Consider the following 23,155-nt stretch of genomic DNA (forward strand, 5'->3'; position numbering starts at 1 on the left):
TTCCCTTGGCTTCTGAGTCAGTTGCCTTAGCAACTCCCCTCTGCTCTTTGTAAGTTGGGCTGTCCCTCACCCCCGCCTCCCCCTGCTAGTTGGCACAGCTCTGACTTATTTCCTGCTTGTCCATGCATGCATGCTTCCTTTTGGAATCAGCAGCCTTGTGAGTAACTACACCTTTAACAGTTATCACAGAACAAGGCATTCATTTTCTACCTTGCTCTAACAGATGCTACCCTCAAGTTAGTCTATGTTTCTTGTAAACCCCCTCCAATAAAGTAACAGAAAATAGAAGGACTCTGTGTGCATTTAAAAGGGATGAGTTAAACTGTCTGGTTCTACTCATTAGCTACCGTGAGCCTAGGCCAGAACAAATTTTTGTTACATTCCTTATAATTCTGATATGATGCCTCCATTTCTTCTGAAATCTAAACAGCTGCCTCTTCTTTTCCATTTCCTCCCCTACCTGTTTATTTAGCCACATTCGTTCTGACTTATTTCTTTTATATTTATTACCCAAGGGTATATTGAACAAATAGAGCAATAACCAGCTCCCAATCCGGTGCTCAAGAGAACTCCTCATATGTATAATTTGTATATATATCACAACAATGACAATCAAGTTCCCCTAGTGACAACAGTAGGAGTAATGTACAAACATAGCACAGTTCATATGAATGCGGTCTCCGTCTATATATACAATAACTGACAATGCCTGAGTCCCATAAGCCTGGGTGAGAAAGGGGTGCGTCCCCGTCACCCTGCAGCTAGAGTTTCTGATGATCAGAATAACAGCAACAACTGGCTAAGAATTAAGCATAATAATGTTGATAGCTGAAAGAAACTCACGGTAACGCTGAACCATCTCCTGCTGTGCGTGCTCCCAGGCGAAGATAAGGTAAAGTGGAAAGACTTTAGCACGGACTCCCCTGGTATGCATTGATGCATTTGTCCAATTTATTTATTTTAATTTTTTGTTATAATATGTCTTTATTTGATATATTCTTTTGATGTTTATGATTAACATAGATTTAGGTTTATTATTATAACATTATATCAATCTGATCTCCTTAATATTGACTTATAAGCATTTCACTAAACTTTTCAATATATTTCTCAATATATTTAATTATATATGAATTTATCGCAATATAGTACTGCTAGGTTTAAACTTTGTTTAAATGATTGATTTCTTTTTGAATTTTTTAGAGAATTGGTTTTAGCAATTTGTATGTGTAAAGGTTTTTTGTCTACAGTAATTGTTGGTTTATACTTTCTTTTTTTTATTTTTCACTGCTATTTCATATTAGTGGTATTCGTCATGACGCATCAAGTTTACATATACAAATGTTTTGTTCCTGATTATGCAACGTTTTCCGGCACGTGTGTGTCTTGAAGTATACTCCCTGGTATTTACATATCATCGTTTTTGGTGGAGTAAGGTGCTCAAAGTGTACTATATATAGGAAGGAGGGGAGCACACTCTGGATATCAATGCATTGATTAGTGTATATACTGGGCATAAAGCAATGGGGCACTAGATACCCTGAAGGTTGGGGTAGGTTGTCCAGAAACAGCCTCCCCTACCTCATTGGGTTGGCCCTGAGTACTCACAGTATTCACTCAGCAACCAGAGTCTCCCCTCCACCGCGTGCTGCTGAAGAGAGATGAAGTCCAGCAAATAGAAGAGAATGCAGCGCACCACGATCCAAAGAGAAGAACAGGTCTGGCCAAAAAATATTCTTTATTGAAGAGTCATAAAAACAAGGGATGCAGCCCTTCTACGCGTTTCGTGTCTAGCACTTTATCTTGATCAAGATAAAGTGCTAGACACAAAACGCGTAGAAGGGCTGCATCCCTTGTTTTTATGACTCTTCAATAAAGAATATTTTTTGGCCAGACCTGTTCTTCTCTTTGGATCGTGGTGCGCTGCATTCTCTTCTATGTACATATCATCACCTGGCTGGTGTTTTAGTTACTCACCGGATTGGTCCGATCGGGATTGATTTCAAGGGTGGTGCTATATCAAGGAACACACTGTAATCACTTGTTACTCTTTGATAAAGCACCCTGCGTGTGAAACGCATAAAAGTGTTTGTGCCAGTACTTTCTTGCATGTTTTTTAACATTAAATAAATCTTTTGGTCATTATGTCCCATTACCTCTTATTCTGAATGAGCAGTGCACTGGCATTTTTTCCTTCATCTGGAGGTCCTCCCACTTTACCCAAGGGTGAGCTTTTCTAATAATGTTTTAACGACTGCCCATTTGTCTTCTACTTTTTCCCTGCAAAAACATGATCCCACTGTATTCTTTGTACTGTAGATTAGTCCTCAGTTTAATTAAAATCTGCCTTTTTAAAGTTTAAGGTCTTTGTTGAACCCAAGTAATCGTTTTTTTTTTATAAATTATTTCAAATGAGACCATGTTATGATCACTGTTACGCTTTTGTAAAATAGAAATCAAATTAGCAAAAATGGATTATGAAAAAAGGATTGCAATAGAAAGTAAGATCAACCCTAAAAAGTTCTTTAAAAAAAAAAATAGCAACGAAAATATAGAAGCCTTTTAGTGTGAGATGGGCAGGCAGATTATTGGAGATAAGGAAAAAGCAAAGGTATTAAACAAATTCTTTGCATCTGTGTTTAATAGGGAAGAATCACGTTTAATAGTAGTGACGCAGGAGGTAGCCACATCCTCTGTATTAATGAACAATTGGTTAACTGAGGAAGAAGTTCATAGGCAGCTTGATAAATTTAAAGTAAATAAAGCACCTGGCCTGATGGCATACATCCAAGAGTTCTCAAGGAGTTAAGTTCAGTGATAGCCAAACCATTACATTTAATATTCAAGGTCTCCATTTCCACAGGCTGAGTACCACAAGATTGGCGTAAAGCAGATGTGGTGTCTATATTTAAAAAGGAGCTAGATCACAACTGGGGAATTACAGACCTGTAAGCCTGACATCAATATTGGGGAAGCTACTTCAAGGTTTAATATGGGAAAATATTCAGGAATACCCAATAGAAAACAAAAGTATTAGTAATAGTCCACATGGATTTATAAAGGATAGATCATGCCAAACTAACCTTATTAGTTTCTTTGAGGAGATAAGTAGGAATTTAGACCAGGGTAATGCAGTTGATGTGGTCTACTTAGATTTTGCAAAGGCTTTGGATACTGTTCCACACAAGAGGTTAGTGTTCAAAATAAAGCAAAGTGGACTCAGTAAAACATATTTGCACCTGGATTGAAAACTGGTTAAAGGATAGACAACAGAGAGTTGTCATAAATTGAACTTTTTCAGTTAGGGCTAAAGTTGTGAGTGGAGTATCTCAGGGATCGGTACTGGGACCCCTGCCTTTTAACTTGTTTATTAATGACCTTGAGGTTGGCATAGAGAGCAAAGTCTCCATCTTTGCTGATGACACTAAATTGTGTAAGTTAGTAGAATCAGAGTTCCCACCAGGAGGACTTGGATAGACTGGTAACTTGGGCAGGTAAATGGCAGATTAGGTTTAATACAGATAAATGTAAGGTTATGCATTTGGGAAACAAGAATAAACAGGTGACTTACACATCTCCCCTACTCTGTGCCCGTGGCCCCTTTTATAAATGCTGTAAGCTGCATACCAGACTAAAATCTTCTCTAGTACAGGGAAATGGCTTCACAGCATATTGAACAGGAGCTTAAGTACAACTGCACCTTTTAGAAAATACAGTACACTCTTATGCTGTGCATGCTACTGTACATTTATTGGCAATCAAAAATAAGATTGCTGACTAAATCCAGTGCTACAAAGCTTAAAATTAGACACAAGTGATATATCCTAAAATACTTTACGTTTATTGCTGATGCTCACTCAAAACTAATTAATTTGTTTAGCTGTGAAAAACAGTGAATTCCTGTTTAATAAGTACCAAATACTTTTTATAGGGAAAATAATAAAACAATTGAAGTTTTTATAAAAATGTTTTACAGTACACTTGAGGACTATGCATGACTTGTGAAAATGTATATTTTCAACAATGAGTTAGCAATTACTATTTTTATATTATAGCTACAGTATATAATTTTAGGATGTATTAGCGAATGTAATCTAATCTAAAAAAAATATGTGAATTTGGCTAAAATAGTAGTATTATGGAAATGTTACTAATGCATATGCATCTTTAAACATTCATTTACTTACAGTATGAGTGAGATTGGTAGGTGACCCTATTGAGGTCTGTAAGGGCAGCTGACATACAGTAAGGGATTTGGGGCCATATTTACTGAGCAGAGCTAAACTGTAAGGTCATATATGGCCCATTCAAATAAATATGGCCCATAATCAAATAAAATGGTAATCCTCATTTCTAAGATTGTGATCCCAGTTAAGTTATTATGATAGCAACTGATGCACTTTATGTAAGACGTTGATGCAGAGATTAATGTGTCTACAGTGAGAGTGTAAACCCAATGAATTATACAAGGACCACTTATGTGTTCAAAGAGTTAGTTCTATAGATGTATTTTAAGGAATTTGTGTGTAACAGAGTGCTCTTGATTTCAATGAGGGTGGTCTCAATGTTTATGTGAGTAATTGCGACCTGTATGTGTAATGGTTAATCACTACTATTGTCTATACTGAAATTCAACTGTACCAGTGTCATTCTTATTTCAAAGAGGCTGGTCCCATTCGGGTTTATGAGGGCAACTGCTGTATATAAGAGGTTAATGCGATTGATGTCTATAGATAAATTACTGTCATGTGTAACAGGGTGATCTGGATTCCCAAGACTGTGATCCCAATTCAGTTTACAATGGCAACATCTTACCTGTCTCCCTTACAATCTATACTAAATGATGCTGCTAGAATCACTTTATTCTCTCCTAAATCTGTCACAGCTTCTCTCCTGCTGAATTCCCTCTCATAGTTTCTTATTAAATCCCATATTACTTACAAAATTTCCCTTCTCTCTTTTAAGGCTATACACTCCTCGTCTCCTCCTTCAATCTCAGCCTTGATTTCGCTCTATACATGTGTCCACCTCTTGCATTCTGCTCACAGATATCTTCTGTCTACTGGTTTTGTATCTAAATCCCTGTCCCGCATAAAATCTTTCTCACTTATTCCCCCACACCTCTGGAATGCCCTTCCACTCAATATCTGAGAAGTACCCTTTCTCTCCACCTTTAAGGCCTATCTTAAAACATACGGTACCTCTTTACTGAAGCATTTGGTTAGCTTTCTTGGCTCATGCTATACATTTCACTTGCATATGCACATCATAACACCCTCCTACTGTCTCTGACAATCTGACAGTTCTCCTTACTTACCACTAGATTGTAAGCTCTTTGGGGCAGGGACTCCTTTTCCTAGTCTCTCTCTCTCTCTCTCTCTCTCTCTCTCTCTCTCTCTCTCTCTCTCTCTCTCTCTCTCATTAAGTCTCCTATTACTATGTCACATGTAGTACTGCTGTAAAACACTATGTACAGGGATGGGGCTATACAAATAAAGATATAAATACATTGAGGGTGATGTAAGGGATGTGGTTATGTTGATTATTTTGGTTATTAGTAAATAGATTATGTGATTTCTGACACTATACATATCCAACCTTAGGTAGCCTTTTGTACTTTAAGGCTTTGTATCAAAATCCTGAAATTTGCACCTCTCAGTTCAATATGGTCCATATTTAATAAAGAGTGCTATTTCCAGGGCATGCAACATTATTACGTACATCAGTGCACCGTGTCCTGGGCTAGTGGACAAGTAGGTTTTGTGAGCTCTGGCTATTCCATAAGACAACTTCCAGCATGGAAAACTCCTTACAGCACATTATGAAATATTTCCACTGAAGTGGCTGTTTGGGCCATTTTTGCCCAAAAATCCCCATTGAAGTCAATGGGGATTTTGTGTAAAAAATAGCCCAAACTTTGATGGCTACCATATAATAGGCCCCTAAGTGGTCAAAATGATACGGCATGTACATTGTCCCATATACTGTGCGAGTTCTAAGAAAAAAGATTAATAAATATTATGGTGGGATGTCTTATGGAATAGCCAGGGCTCACAATACCTACTTGTCACTAGCCCAGGATGCGGTGCACTGATGCAGGTAAAAACATTCTTATGCCCTCAAATTGCCACATTCTACCATTTGCCGAAAATACATAAGAAGAAATTGCCACCTCCCGGGAGACCAATTGTCTCGGGAATTGGCAATTTAACGGCAAATGCCAGTTAATATCTTGATACCGTTCTCCGTCCATTTGTGAACACGCTGCCATCCTTTCTAAGGGACACGAAAGATGTCCTGTTGAGATTGGAGGATGTAGTTGTGAGCCCCAGTACACTTCTTGTGGGACTGGATGTGGAAGGGTTGTATACAAGTATCCCCCACCCAGTCGGCCTCAAAGCTGTGATACACTTTCTTATCCAGCGTGATATCAGTTGCTACACACATAATGATTTTATCATTCAACTGTTAGATTTCGTGTTGACAAGGAACTATTTCCTCTTTGATCAAAATATCTATCACCAGATCAAGGGCACCGCTATGGGGACCACTTGTGCTCCCACCTACGCCAACTTATATCTAGGCTGGTGGGAGGAAACAGTGGTCTTCAGTGATGCCATGGATGAATACACGGTGTATGTTGAATGGTGGGGCCGCTACATCGATGACATTATCATGTTATGGAGCAGTCCCAGACAACTTCTAAACCAGTTTGTGAATGTATTAAATACCAATGATCACAATTTGAAACTCACGATGGAAGTTAATGAGACAACATTGAATTTTTCGGACTTGACCGTTTCTAAACAATCAGACGGAAAGCTGAGCACAACAATATATAGGAAGACAACTGCAACTAACAGTCTCCTACGTGCAGACAGCCACCATCCACAGCACATAATTAGGAACATACCCACTGGCCAATATCTTCGGCTGCGCCGGAATTGCTCAACTATCCAAGAGTTTAAGCAACAGGCGGTGGATATGAACCAGAGATTTGCTGAGCGTGGTTATTCCAAAACTTCCATACACAGGGCCTATACAAGGGCAAAAGACACATCACGTCCACAGCTTTTGGGAGATAGACAACAACTTACGACACAAGAAAATAAAACAATAAGATTCATTGGGAATTTTAATAACCAGTGGAGTGGTTTGCGTGATATCTTCAATAGACACTGGCACATTTTAATGAATGATCCCGACCTGAGAAAAGTGTTACAGGAAAGACCAGCAATGACCTGCAGGAGGGCAAAAAATCTGAAAGATAGATTAGTCAACAGCCACTTTACAGTTCAAACACCTAGAACATGGTTAGGCGACAAGAGACCGATTGGGTCATATCCGTGTGGCCGTTGTCGGGCGTGCCCTTTTATGAAGGTGACTAAGAGCATACCAGACCGACTAAACACTATCAAATATGACATTACGAGTTTTATCAACTGCCTCACAGTAGGGGTAATTTACCTTCTCATCTGCAGATGTGGCGTGCGATATGTGGGCAAAACACACCGAACATTTAAGGTGAGGGTCCTTGAACACTTAGGATCCATAAGAAACAACTTGGATACCCCAGTCGCATGCCACGTCCGCGATCTACACAATGGTGATCAACAGTATCTCACATTTTGTGGGATCGAACACTTACCTTGGGGTCCACGCAAAGGAGATTGGGATAGGCGTCTGATGCAGTGTGAATGCAAATGGATATTCACGCTTCAGACGCTTAATCCCAACGGACTTAATGAGGGATACATTTATTTCCCCTTTCTGTGACACCCCCGTCTGAACATCACTATACCCACTGCCCATCTAGATAGATTTCTACACCCCATGATTTGGGATTTATTTTCTATTAAGGGGAACCGGGTATACAGCCGGGGTTACAAAATCCCGTATGACCATTTTGACTGCTAAAGGCGGCCGTGTAAGGTTCACACACTCCTACATATATGTATATACCCATTTCTTCATATATCTATGCGTCATTTAGTCATTTCCTATCTAGAGGGCAGACTAACACACTACCCCCTGATCTCTGACCAGGGGGGGCTTCCCTTCAACACACACCCCACTATGTTTCTTTTAGACACTATAGCATACTACTTTCGTTACTATGAGTCTATACTGATTCTCATATAAATCCCTTTAATTGCTACAGCAATAGGGAGTAGTGATACACTATTCAGTTAAAAGTGGACAGGAAACTGGCACACATAGTGTTAACACAGTAAATACTGTAGCCAGACCTTGTTCCCGTCATCCACCCCCATTGGTTTCGATTGGCCCATCTGCAAGACATACCCCCGGCCACTCGGTATAAAAATAACCAGGGTAGTGGAATCTCTATCGTATTCCCTCACCTTGAGAAAGCACCAGGGGGCATGAAATGATCGTCGGTGGTTTTATGACGCTCCTTCTGTGACGTCATCAGGGTGTGCAGGACATGGAGTAGCGAGTGAGCTACAGCGTGCATGCTCAAGACGCCAGGTTGTATACTTCCCTAACAGGGTTGCGGTGCTTCCCCATTATCAAGGGGAGGATTTGCCTGGTATATATATATGTCTTGTTAGCATTTGGCCGTATGGAGCAAGAGACTGTGGCTTGTACTTTATTAGTATCTATCTACATGTTGGGATATCCTCACGAGGAGGGTGTCACTATATATATACACTTACTGAGCACATGATACATAGTGGCTGGTGAGATACATATTTGCAATACCACAGCGGCGTGTACACCATAAGCTTCTACATGGGCTGACCGCATATATCTCATTATACAGTTATACATTTGGTAACTACTCACTCGCATCCCTGTTCCTACCCCGTTTCTTTTAAACATTTTGTTATTTTTGTCTGTGCATAAGTGTTAAATAAAATGTTTTTAGTATAATTCACTGAATGGTGTATGGGCACCTCCCAAGGATTGAATCATTCCTAACCATTTACTAGTGTCAGGGAGTGCAAATAGGTTCGCTTTTGTTTTTTTTTTCTTTAACCCTTCCCTTCTCTCATCTATATGTTAAGTTCCTGTATGCACCCCTACCCTATATATGTCTTTACAATTGGTGAGCGGCAACATCTCTTGTTTTGTAAAAATGTTCTCTGCCCTGGAAATGGCACAGAACATATTATTAAATATTGACTGATGCAAATTTCAGGATTTCGATACACGATCTCAAAGTACAAAAGGCTACCTAAGGTTGGATGTGCATTCTGTCAGAAATACAATGATGATCTGTTTATAATATGCATTGGATCCTTTCATGCCTTAGTCTAGGATACTTTGACAGAAGTTCCCTGACCCAGGAGCACCGGTGATCAATCGCACGTATTGTGCTTTTTTTGCTGTGTATGTTTGCAGTACTGTTAACCACTCTGTTTATAATATGGACAGATTTTTTGAGTCCTTGAATTCATTCCACTCATCAATTAAGATCAAAATAGATTATTCGGCAAACCTAGTGAACTTTCTAGATACCATAATAACACAGAAGCATGGAAACTACACACATCTATATACAAGAAACCCACAGACCCGTGTAGTTACCCCCATAACCCCAATTTCTATCCCACTCAAACAAAATGAGCCATCATACACAGCCAGACTAAAATATCACTGCATATGATCTCATACTAAGCCAGAAACAGACACTTCACAACCCTGACTGAATCATTCAGACAGAAGGGGTACAAGCCAAAGACTATTGCCACAACAATCACAACTTCACTTAAAGCTCCACGAGAACAACCTGCTCCAATACAAGAAGAAGAAAACAACCACATGCATAGCACTAGTGACTACATATAGCAAGGCCCTTGAGGGAATACAAAAAAATAACCAAAGATCTGCAACCTATGCTGACAGAGGATGAAACATTAAAAAACATCTTCCCCAAAGCTCCCATCCTTACTGTATATTCCGGCAACCACCAAACCTGAGATAGAAGTTACTGTAGTACTGTAAATAGAAAATTACAGCACAGAACTCAAGGACGCTGTTACTGGCACAAGACCATCTGCCTTAGGCCTCGGACATAGTAAGCGCTTAGGTGCTGCTGCTCGCTCTTGCTTGCTGCCGCTCGCTCTGCCAGGAGCTTTTTGCTGTCCTGGCAGAGGAGACAGCAAGCGCGCTTGGGAGGCGGGTATCACTGTGTGTGTCACTTGGTTGCTGTCAGTGTGTGTGTGTGTGTGTGTGTCACTTTGAAGTGGTCTGTGTGTTTGTGTGTCACTGGGGAACCTGTGTGTGTGTGTGTGTGTGTGTATATTAAATAATATTTAAAAAATTAAAAAAAAAGACATGTTGTGAGAATAAATTATTTATTAACAGTGTGCAACTTTGATAAATATATTCACGCACACACACACACACATGCACACACACATGCACACATACACACATACACACATACATGCACACAAACACACATACATGCACACACACATGCACACATGCACACACACATGCACACACACATGCTCTCACACACACAAATACACATATACACAGACACACACACATACATATATATATTGTGACAAACGCCCCTCTTTTGTAGCGCTGACGTCTGTCTGGGTTCTTCCCGACACAGTCTTCTGGGGTTATTTTTTACAAAAAACAGGATCATGCAAAGTATTATGCTGCTTAACTCAGGCTTCTGTGAATTAAAGTGAATAAAGGCACTAGCTACTTAACAATAAGTGACAATAAAAGCAAAATTCAGTGCAATAAAGTGGTGAGCTAAATAAAATAAAATAAAACCCAAAATGGTAAACAGATATGATAAAACCCTGCTCAGACCCTCTGGTGGAACCTGTTTCACGGGTTCCAGGGAGAAAGATATGTTTCAGACAGTCCAGGGGGAGCACATATGGGAAACAAAAGACAAATAAAAAACAATTTAAGTGCAGACGTTTTGGATGAAGTGATCAAAGATGTGTTGAAAACCTTGGCTCTAAAGGTGAATCTACTCACAAGATGGTTGTGGTTATAAATGCAGTTAGCAGATAGGGCTGCTACCCATAAGGATATACTGGTGTGTGGGATGCCCTCCAGGCACGTCTCGTCAGTTGGGGGATGGTATATGTAGAGGAGAAAAACAGCACTACATAGCGCAATCTGATATAAACTTTATGTAAAAATTGATAAACATATAAAATGTGCACTTACAATGTGCTAGTTAAAAGTAAGAATTTATCACAATCAATGTGAAATATGTGGGTACTGTGCAGCTCTCACCGCCTCCCCTCGCCGTTCCAGAGCTCCTTCGCCTGCACCTCAAGAGTCCAGCTTCTCTCAGTGTTTCCTCCGGTGCGTGTGACGTCACGGCTCTGTGGGTGGTGAAGCTACGGGTCCCTCACTGATCCAAGAATCCACTCTACGCGTTTCGCCCAGCTCTTGGAAGCTGTGTATGGCTTCGTCAGGAGTGTATCATACAAGTCCCAAGTGTCCAAGCAAATCCTCTGGTACTGTGATACTTGGAGGGGCCGTCCACCCCAAACTGGATTCCAGGGAGCAGCGATACCCCCAGCCTCCAGGCTCTAAGGAGAGAGAGTGAAATGCAAAACCTCTCTGCTCTAAATACCTGTGCATGTGATTAGAAGAGCAGGTGAGGGAGAACTAGAGCCATTGTAATCTGTGGTCTGGATTTTCCATCCAGCTGCCTGAGTTAATGGGAAGCTGTGGAACGGATCATTTTTAACTATTCCTGCACTTTCTGACCTAAAATGGGGCAGAAAGCTGCCTAACATCTTTGGACTATGTCACATATCCCCCTCCCCAGCTCACACCTACTGGGGTGAGTGGCCATGGACCTCACTGGGGTGTGCGTCCTACCTGAAATACTTGAGCCAACTCCTCAGTACAATATTAAGTATTCACACGACACGAATATGAACTTTTTCCACGGCAATTATGGACAATAGGTTTCGTCATAAGAGACTATACTTGGCAAACATATTTTGTTGCTCTCTATTAGGGAACTATTTTGAAAAATAAGTGTCTAGCACACATTCTTACAACCCAGGATATGCTAAATATATTCACAAAACCAGACAATTTCTATTACCTCCCTGGGTTTTTCTACTCTAGAATATGAACCTCATTATATATTTACCAACCGAAAAGGGCATTTTTTTTCTATATTGTAAGCTACCACTATTTTTTTTTTCCTTATACTACAGCCTTGTAATCTTAAGGGCCATCAACCCTGTATATTAATTTGTAGTTTAGCTACATTTTCAACACAGAGAACCAATATAACATTGCAATATTTCAAAATGCTTATTCTAGAGGCCTAATATAGCATAACTACACCAGCTTATTTGCAAAGTTAAGTGACATAGTCCACTTTTTTTTTTTTGACTTCCATTACATTTTCTGACTTCATTTCAACACCCGCAGCAACCTGCAAATGACTGGACTGTTTCTTTAGCTTCTGACGGAACTCTGGGGCCGGATAGTTTTTGTCTTTATATTGTGGCCCAGAGTGGCGAGATCCGGAAAAATTCAAGGCCAGCGTTGACCTTCGTCGCTTTTGCTTTGCAACCTTGGAACCTTTATGGTACTTCTTACTGCCATGTATTTTCTCACGACCATCACTCTCAGAGATTTGGGATTTCCCCTCTGGGGCAATTATATGGTATTTAGAAGATGAAGCACTGATTACCTTGATGGGGTTCTCACTAACTCCGGCTGTACCCTGTGGCATTTTACCTTTGCAGCTGGCAGGCATGTAGTCTTGGACCTCTCTTTCCTGAGGCCTACATTTATTCAGGCGGAAGTACCGCTGGATAACCAGTGACGCATTTCTCAGGGTTTGATAGCGAATCCTGTTCTGTGTCATCCTAGTCAGAGACTGGATTTTTATAGTTGCTCCTTTCATAATGAGGAACCTGTTTCGTACCATGCGGGCACAGTAGAATGATTGAAGAACACAGGCTGCTTTATTCCGGCGATTGAACTGACGAATTTTCATCCCTCTGTAGGCAGCCTGTAGGATGATAGTTGCGGCGCGTTTACGCCGATAATTTTCTCTTTCCCTTCTTCCTTGGATAAGAGCTTTGCAGTGCTTCTGAATTATTCTAATGCTTTTCTCCTTTTTCAAAACGTTAAGTTCCTCCACGAGAGAATTCTGTTTTGTACATACATGTCGCAATTCTGTTCTCAGAGCGTCCATTTCTTCCTGGTGCTGGCTCTGAGTGTGCATCAATGCATTCTGTAGTGCTTCCTGCACTTCTAATTTTTCCTGAGTCAACTGTTTCTTTACTTTTTCTGCTTGGTCAGTCAAATCTGAATTTTCCAATTTCAGACTCTCATTTTCTTGCTTTACAGTCTCTAACTCACTTAGGGCAATCTCATGGGTTTGCTTCAACATTCCCAGCTCTGTGTTCAGACCGTGGCCCTCCAGGCGTGAGTTTTGCACCTCTGTGCTGAGCGCATGAACCTCTTGTAGAGCCTTCCCGTATTTCTGTTTTAGGATAGCAATCAATTTGTCAGACTTAATCTGTTTTTCATCCATGCTGGCAATTACGGTGTTGGCCTTTTCCAGACTAGTCGTCACCTCTTCCAGCTCACTCCGTAAGAGAGACTCTGTTTTCTTCAAAGCCTCATACTCTTGTAAAGCTGGGAGTATACACCTCTGTAACTCGGCGTTCGCTTCTTGCACCTTCTTCCAACATTCTCGCTCCTTCACCAAATCCTGCCACCGGACTTCATAATCATGGTGGGCAGCTTGGAGTGCAGAAACCAAAGCCTCTTTATCCTGGTTCAAGGATTCAGCTTCCCTTTGCTCCTCCTTTTCCTTTGCCACTGTTCCCGTGACAATTCTGCCGGTCACTCCGGTCTGCAGCACATCTCGGCGCCTTTCTGACGCATGTCCTGACAGCGCAGGTTCAAGTGGCTCGGTCACTTCCCCTGTGACTTGAGGAACAGTTTTCTTTTTCTTCTTCTTTCTTTTTGCTTTATTAGCTCCAGAGATATCAGTGGTACTGGGCACACACTCACTGGTAGCTTCCACATCTTGCTTGCACTCACAGGGCGTTGCTTGCTTTTGCAGCTGTTTGTCTTTGAAAATTTTGGGACACACATCTTCCATGTGACCTACTTCACGACAGGCCCAGCATACTAAATTCATCTGTGGGTACGGCTCTCCTCCTGGGGCCACATACGAGTCGTCATCATCATCGTATAGCCTGAAGGGACACTGTTTTTCAAGATTACGTGCATTGCAAAACAAACATTTCACGTCGGCCATTTTAGAAACCCGGCAGGGACAATTTGCTAGCTGCAATTTCACTCACTTTAGCAACTGACATACAGCACTTGCTAGCTGCAAATTTATTCACTTCAGCAAAAGGAATTAGCTTTACAAACAGCACTTGTTAGATGCAAATTTTTTTTTTCTTCAGCAAAACATTTTGGTTTTCTGTTTGGGTTCAGGGTGCTATTGCATCCACACCTCGCACATTCTCTGTGTATGCTAGAAGCACAACTGATATACACAGTGGGACAGACTTCACTCATAGCATCTGTACTTTAGTTCAGCTGGGCGGCCATTTTAAACCCCCGCATTTATTTGCAAACCCACAGACTTTTAGTGTCGACCCGCATTCTCCACCATATGTGACAAACGCCCCTCTTTTGTAGCGCTGACGTCTGTCTGGGTTCTTCCCGACACAGTCTTCTAGGATTATTTATATAAATAACAGGATCATGCAAAGTATTATGCTGCTTAACTTAGGCTTCTGCCTGCTTTATTTTCATCCAAGTAAGGTACTGCAGCTTTAACAAGTGTAGATTAGAGGTACTCAGATACTTTCATTCAGCAGTTCACTCATTTCAGTGTTACAGTATTTCCCACACTGTTATTTTTAAGAAATAAAACCAAAATGATATAAACAAAATCCTATCCCTTTCAGGGATCTAACTACACATCAGAATCAGTCTCTCTAACAGCTGCTGGCCAACTAACCTGGTTCCCCAGCTTAAAACAATGCTCTCTTATTTAGGGTCACTAGATACAGCACAGTCTTTTAGCAACAGCAATAAACATTTGTTTTGTCTTATCTGTTCGTGGTGGGAACTCGGTCCCAAGTGTCCAGGCAAATCCTCTGGTACTGTGATACTTGGAGGGGCCGTCCACCCCGAACTGGATTCCGGGGAGCAGCGATACCCCCAGCCTCCAGGCTCTAAGGAGAGAGAGTGAAATGCAAAACCTCTCTGCTCTAAATACCTGTGAACAGGAGGTTAAAGTGCGCAGCTAATATATAAATGTGATATATAGTGATAAAGTAATTAAATAATTAATTACGTGACCTTGATCAGAGCGTCTGCAGCTGTGATGGAAGGGGGGGCTCAGGAACCCCCTGGAGCTAACAGATAAATACAAAAAAGACACAGCGCACAATGCTCATAGTGCAATTACAAAATTATATTAACATGAACAAATTATTAGGTGAGTATTGTGCGTACATCAGTGCAGTTAAAACAAGCAGTTTCGGGATATGTTACCCAACGCCTCAAATGACTGGAACAGATGTCCTCACAGGGGTAGAATTGCTGATGGCTCTGCGGCAGGATTTCAGTAGGGCAGATGGAAAGCCTCTGTGCGTCCTTGCTCCCCAGAGCATGAGTTGAACGGGAGCTGCTGGCCCATACAGTGTTTGTTCTGAGAATGGCTGAACACCAGCTGAATACTCTCACTCCCCTCCGTGTGCAGCACTTCCTAGTGGATGACGTCACCGCTGGGAGTCGCCGATTTCGGCGCCGTTCAGTCTATCAGCTCGCGCAGTAAAGTACTGGTTGAAAGGTAGAGCTTTTAGCAAGAATGTCCTACGCGTTTCGAAAACAGCAGTTTTCTTCATCAGGGACTGATTTTAGGTGGATTCAGTTCGTTTCTAAATACCCCGCGATCGTCACTCATTGGTTAAAGCCTTCTACTCTCCTAGCCAATGGGAGAGCAGCAAGGGCGGAGTATCAAGTCCTGAATAGCATGCGTCATTGGTAGTTATAGGCAATAGAGAAAAAAAAAACTTCAATAACTTTATTAACAACAAAAAAGACTACCAAAGCGCGATTGAGGATACTAAAACAGAGAAACAAGTGTTAGACATAACTGTGAGGACATCTGTTCCAGTCATTTGAGGCGTTGGGTAACATATCCCGAAACTGCTTGTTTTAACTGCACTGATGTACGCACAATACTCACCTAATAATTTGTTCATGTTAATATAATTTTGTAATTGCACTATGAGCGTTGTGCGCTGTGTCTTTTTTGTATTTATCTAAATACCTGTGCATGTGATTAGAAGAGCAGGTGAGGGAGAACTAGAGCCATTGTAATCTGTGGTCTGGATTTTCCATCCAGCTGCCTGAGTTAATGGGAAGCTGTGGAACGGATCATTTTTAACTATTCCTGCACTTTCTGACCTAAAATGGGGCAGAAAGCTGCCTAACATCTTTGGACTATGTCACAATATATATATATATATATATATACACACACACACACACCACCTTGCTGCCACCACTGCTCTGGGACACAACCCCTTCCACTCCTCCCCCCCCCCCGGCGGCCGCACAACCCCCCTCCATCTCCCTTCTCCCTCCACCCACCCTCTCTCCCTTCTCCCCCCTCTCTCTCCCTTCTGCCCCCCCTCCCTCTCCCTTCTGCCCCCTCCCTCTCCCTTCTGCTCCCCTCCCTCTCCCTTCTCCCTCCACCCACCCTCCCTCTCTCTCCCTTCTGCCCCCCCTCTCTCTCCCTTCTGCCCCCCCTCTCTCTCCCCCCACCCCTTGTCCCCCCACCCCTTCTCCCCCCATCCCTTCTCCCCCCACCACCCCCACCACCAGCCCATTTTTCATACCCACTCCCCTGCACCAGCACCAGCCCCAGCGCGTTTTTCACACCCACCCCCCTGCACCAACACCAGCCCCAGCCCGTTTTTCACACCCACCCCCCAGCATCAGCCCCAGTCCCAGCCCAGCCCGTTTTTCACACCCACCCCCCTGCACCAGCACCAGCCCCAGCCCCAGTCCCAGCCCATTTTTCACACCCACCCCCCTGCACCAACACCAGCCCCAGCCCGTTTTTCACACCCACCCCCCTGCACCAGCCCCAGTCCCAGCCCGTTTTTCACACCCACCCCCCTGCACCAGCACCAGCCCCAGTCCCAGCCTGTTTTTCACACCCACCCCCTGCAACAGCACCAGCCCCAGTCCCAGCCTGTTTTTCACACCCACCCCCCTGCACCAGCACCAGCCCCAGACCGTTTTTCACACCCACCCCCCTGCACCAGCACCAGCCCCAGCCCGTTTTTCACACCCACCCCCCTGCACCAGCACCAGCCCCAGCCTGTTTTTCACACCCACCCCCCTGCATCAGCGCCTGTGACTCCGGTAACATGAATGCTTGTACTGCTTGGCAGCATCACCTCAGGACAGATCGGTCAGTGAGTAGCAGCAGAGACACACAGACACACAGACACACAGACACACAGACACACAGACACACAGACACACAGACACACAGACACACAGACACACAGACACACAGACACACACCTCGGTGCTGCGGTCTGGTTGCTCTGAAGTGAATAACGGTGGACCGGCTTCAGCCCCATTGGATGGGAGCGGTCATGTGACCGCTCCTCCGCTTCCCCGAGCGGCAAATTTCTCCTCCTCAGCACGCATCAGCACGCATGCGGAGGGAGAAACTATAGCCGCGCTGATTACAGATGCAGGGGCTTTGTGCATCTGTTCAGCGCGGCTCAGCCCGCTTCAGCGAAGCTGAGTGTACTATGTCCCAGGCCTTAGATGGCGATCTTGATTTTCATTTTTTTACATCTGTGTTAACCTCATGGAATCTTTATAAATCAGTATTGCTGACCTGAGAAAGAGAGAGAACTCTCGAAATCTTGTCTTATAATATCAATTGTTAGTCCAAATAAAAAAGGTATCGCCTAATACTGAAATACTCATTTAGTCTGCACTATCATAACTGGACTAACATGGCTATTACTACTTAATTGATGGTGAGATTATAAACACATTTATAACGATTAGTGATACTGTATATGCTTGTCAAATTTTTTGGTATTTCTCTTTTGCTTTAGAGAAAAATACCAATGCTATCAAGATACAAAAATCTCCTGACAGCTTCCCTTATTATGACTGCTTTTTTTTTTTACTACTGGAAAAAACGGCATTTCTTGCCATTGGGGAATAGTACATCTGGGATATGAAATTATGTAGGACATGACACCGCTTGTGCTAAAAGATAGACCATGTATAGTGTGTCTTACAAATAAATATTCTATAATACTTTGAATATTTATCTTTTGGCATCTAGAATATTTATAAAGGGAAAGATCCAGAATAAAATGCTAGAATGGAAGCAACTAGTACAATAGAAATACAGAAGCATATGCTAGATATTTGATGGAATATTTAGAAAATGTAATTATAGTAAATAGACATAAATAATTGCATATTTAAGAAGAATGTATTAGAAATACAGTTTAAATTGCCACCAATTATCATTTTCGTTTTCCCTCTGTCCTGCATGTTATGGATTTAGTATGTATATATACTTTTATTTATGTCATGTCAACTTTGTACACATTGCTTTATACAGTTGAATAGATACAAGTATGCAAAGATTTTTACACAAGTGAGTATTATGCATTAATTGCAGCAGACATAAGAGCACACAATAGAGAAATATGTTGAGAGACTTCCAGAGACAGCAAGCCACGAGTTTATGTTATCAAAAGTCTTAAAGGAGCAGACCATTTTAATTTTTTTACATTTTTTTAAATAGATGGAAAGCAAGGGGTTTCCTGAGCTGGACCATGTTCATTTCTGCTCCCTGAGATACATACCTCCATAGTGGGTGCTGGTAGTAGCTCTGGAGGTTTAACGTTCCTGGTAACATAGGCCAATAGGAAGCCACAAGAGATTATGTCATGACCTTCTATTGGCCCGAGTGATGCAAGGCATTTAAGCCGCCATTATGTTCCCCACACACAAACCAGATGAAGCTGCTACCAGCACCCCCTATGGAGGTAAGTATCTCTGTAAGCGGGGGTACCCGGAGCTGAAATTGATGCAGTTCAGCTCCGGAGAAACCCTGCTTCAACCCTATCTAAAATAAAAAAGGGAAAAAAAGGAGATCAGGATTGCTGCTTTAATTAATAAGGTGCTTTTTGGACATGGCATTTTTTGGAAGGTTGGGAGGGAAAGTGTTTGATAGATACTGAGTTGCAGAGTGAAAATGGGTTTAAGTGGTACAAAACCATACAAAAACAGACAGAAAGAAGGCAGCCTGGTTAGAGGGCAGAAGAAGGTCCAGAGCCAAGAGTTTTGCTTTCACCCTTTTATTACAGGTAGATCTACGGCACAAAGTTATTTTTGCAGTGGAAATATACAACGAATTATCATATTAAAACAGATTAAGACTCCAAAGGATTGGGATATTGCTTATCTGTACAGTAGACAGTTGACTTTTATTTCAGGCGCTAGTTACTGTCCCCTTTTTGACATTAAAATGCTGGTTTGTTAAATATCCTTTATTAAAATAACATGGTTTCACTTCTTTTTTTTTTTTTTTTACTATATTAAGAAAATAATAAATCTAATTAAACACCTTCTCTCCCCACCTTCAAAACAAACCTGAAACCCCACCTCTTAAATAAATCATCCCAATAGCCTGAACTCATGGCTATTGTCACACGGTCACTCCTGCCAAGCCCTGCCATCTACTGCACTTATTCCCTCACCTACCATTTTAGATTGTAAGCTCTTCAGGGCAGGGATTTCCTTTCCTATTGTCTGACTTTGTTGCACTTATTGTATTATATTTCCCTGTACTGTATTGTCTTTGGAAAGCGTTAACTACACTATGGGCGCTATATAAATAAAGATCTACATGCTGTACATCATCTACTTCTGTCTTTGTTTTACAGAGAATGCAAATAAATTAGAAGAAAGTGCCCGAGGGCTGTATATTCCTTGTCCTGAACATTACGATGGTTACTGTGTACACGGGAAGTGCGAACATCCTGTTACCATGCAGAAGCCTTCTTGCAGGTAAGATCTACATGTATTTTGCACAAAAGAACAATATTCCTACAGTAGTTGCTCATTAATTGTCATTCACTTAAATTAACTTTAACAAATTAAAATGACTTGTACAATTTAGTGATTATACTGTAACTGTAGTAAATGATTTTCATTATTATTAGAATATTTTGAGAAGCATCAGTATACATTTAATTAGAATGACCATGCTTACCAACAGAGAACCCAGATTCAAATGCAGCTGTAAAAGTACCTTAAAAAGTAGTAGTGCTGTACCTGACTTCAAGAAATTGTAAATGTATTCATCGTTGAAACAAAGCTTTACTGATATTATTTTAGAAAGAGTTATATAATATTTATGCCCTAAAGCAAAAAGAGGAGAGCCTTGTAAACATAAATTTAATTTTAGATCTAAAAAAAGGGGGAATTGAAAATGTTCAAATAAAGAGTAGTGTCACTCCTTCTGTTTCATTAAAGAATTAATGGTACTCCATTCCTCCTAGTACTATAATACATTGGTCACTGTTTAAATCAATCCATAAGATGGCATCATTGGCAGTAGAGCTGGGCAAATTCGCCCAAATCCGTTTCCCAGATTTTCTAGCATTTTCAACCCAAAATCCGTGTTGTGGTGTAAAATACGCAAATGGATTTGGCCGGTTTTAATCCGCGTGGATTCATAAAAAAAGTGCCATTGTATACAACCTGTGAAGGGATGAGTCCAATCTGGTGCAGATTGAAGGGATGAGTCCAATCTGGATGCTTTAAGAATTCGCCAACGGATTCCTGGATCTGCGGATTGGATTCTACGAATCCGTCGACAGGCTGCGGAATCCATTCAGTGTATTGGTAATAATATTAAAAAATCAGCAAAAAGTAAATCGCCCTTTTGAGATTGAAATCCACTGAAATCTGTGGACCAAAGGAAGCAGCCAATAATCTGCGGATCCAAATTCACCCCAAAACTTCACCCATCTCTAATTGGCAGTTATCTTAAAGTCAATAAAATGAAGGATATTAGGAATGTGTTGGAATTGGAACAGATTTTGCTGTAAACGTCCTGTTTCTTGTGCCTTTTTCCTGCTTTTTATCTAAAAATCCATTTAGCGAAATTCAAGTGATCCCAAAATTATGTTATTGGTTAAAGCTTGAGGCAAATATAGTAACAATGTCAATAATGGAGTTTAGTGATGGATTATGATTGTATCTAGCTGATGTCTTTTATCACATGAATCATTAAAACTTGGAGTACATATGTACACAATATACCTACAGTATTGTATTTCAGAATATTGATTTTCTTGATGGAAAATAAATACTCTCTCTGGCTATGCATGCATTGATTTTGTGTTAGAACAATGTATATTTCCTGCATTGATTTTATTTAGAGCATCTGGAAGGTGATATGAAAAAAGGGGAAGATACGTTTTTGGAATAAATATTAATATATTATAAAATTAGAAGGTTAGGGTGAGTTAAATGGTGTCTAAAATACTTAATTGTAAAAATAACTGTAATGATAAAAGAAAGTCATCCATTTACATTTTAGATATAGTTATGCAGTTATGCAATACCTTTGTTTAATGGGACTAGGTATCAAACACTGTATATAGATATTGTTGTGGGCATCCACTGTAAACTACAAGGAGTATAACTGTACCTGGGAACCCAGCAATGTCTCCAACTCTTCCCATTAAAGTTATGATCTAATTTTGATTGAACAAGTATATAGTTGTTCTCTTATCATACTTGCCAATAATAGCACCCAAGAAATTGCAGTTCTCTTTAACCCCTCCTCTATCAGAGGAACCAGCAATGCATCGCAGAGCAGCAGCAAAGGGTTAAAGCAAATGGCCACATAACACTAATATTATCTCTTATGGAAAAGAAGCAGCCGACACTGTTAAACTTATGTTAAGAGCATTCATTTCATGTTGTGTTTCTTAGTGTTAATGTATGGTATAATGGTGCTTTACATTGACTTGAATGCTCTGATCTGTGCGCTAGCCTGCTTGTGAATATATTGAACAGGAGAATTTGGGAGAAAGCTCTTTCCCTGATATTTTCATAGAGGAAGAGGGAGTTGCTGCTAAGTTGTCCTAAAAGTCATGAGAGTGACACACTGTTCTTCAATGTTGAATTTTATTTATAAAAGTTTTACCAGGAAGTAATACATTGAGAGTTACCACTCGTTTTCAAATATGTCCTGGGCACAGAGTTATGATGACAAATACATGATTACAAATACATAATTACATTAATGGAACAGGGTTATACATTATATACAAGACATTGCATGCACAATTAAAGATAAGATATATTATAGACGTATGTAACAGTTACAGACCAGATTAAAATGTGAGACAACTTTAGTTTTGAAAAAACTTGACTGGATACGTCTGTGAGAATCTCTGGTAGATTGTTCTAGTTGTGGGGTGCACGTGAGAGAAGGAGGACCAGCCTGATACTTTATTGAACCTTGGGATCATGAAGAGTCTTTTGGAGTCAGATCTCAGAGGATAAGTGCTGCATGTGGTAGGGGTGTGGAGCTTGCTCAGATAAGCGGGTAGCTTGCCCAGAAAGTATTTGAAGGCAAGAAAGAAAAGATTAACTTTGCGCCTAGACTCAATTAATAACCAATGTAGTTCTTTGAGAATTTCACAGGGATGTGTGTTGTAGTTGCATTGGAGGACAAAACTGCATTTTGAATGAACTGTATATTTGCTTTATTTCTAAGGCATAGAGAATTCCGTCTATCTATTTTAAATATGCTACACTAATCAGTTCAATAACCAATACATTAACAAACTAATAAAGCATAATATCTTATTACCTAATTATTAAAGATAATAAAAAAAGATGCATCAGAAATGTGTTCATTCTTTTTCACTTAGTATTAATAATCTATTTTGCCCGTTGACCATGCAATGGGGACATACACAGAATTGCAGTACAGTATACGATTTCCTTAATGTTGAACAGTACTAAACAAATGTATTATGCATTTGCTTAGCCAACAAATTCACTAAGCATTTATAAATCAAGTATTTCAGCCCCAGACAGCTTACAAAAATTG

The 23,155-nt window shown here is 40.9% G+C and overlaps 1 protein-coding gene across 2 annotated transcripts in view; it reads left to right on the top strand.

The window, feature by feature from the left end:
* TMEFF2 (transmembrane protein with EGF like and two follistatin like domains 2) overlaps window positions 1–23,155 on the top strand; it is a 525,146-nt gene that overhangs the window by 477,524 nt on the left and 24,467 nt on the right. For both annotated transcript variants that reach the window (XM_075608340.1, XM_075608339.1), the window contains one exon: window positions 19,965–20,088. In XM_075608340.1, the coding sequence (XP_075464455.1) occupies window positions 19,965–20,088 (124 nt within the window). The remainder of the gene's footprint in view (window positions 1–19,964; window positions 20,089–23,155) is intronic.

Source organism: Ascaphus truei, chromosome 7 (assembly GCF_040206685.1).
Source record: "Ascaphus truei isolate aAscTru1 chromosome 7, aAscTru1.hap1, whole genome shotgun sequence".
Taxonomy (NCBI): domain Eukaryota; kingdom Metazoa; phylum Chordata; class Amphibia; order Anura; family Ascaphidae; genus Ascaphus; species Ascaphus truei.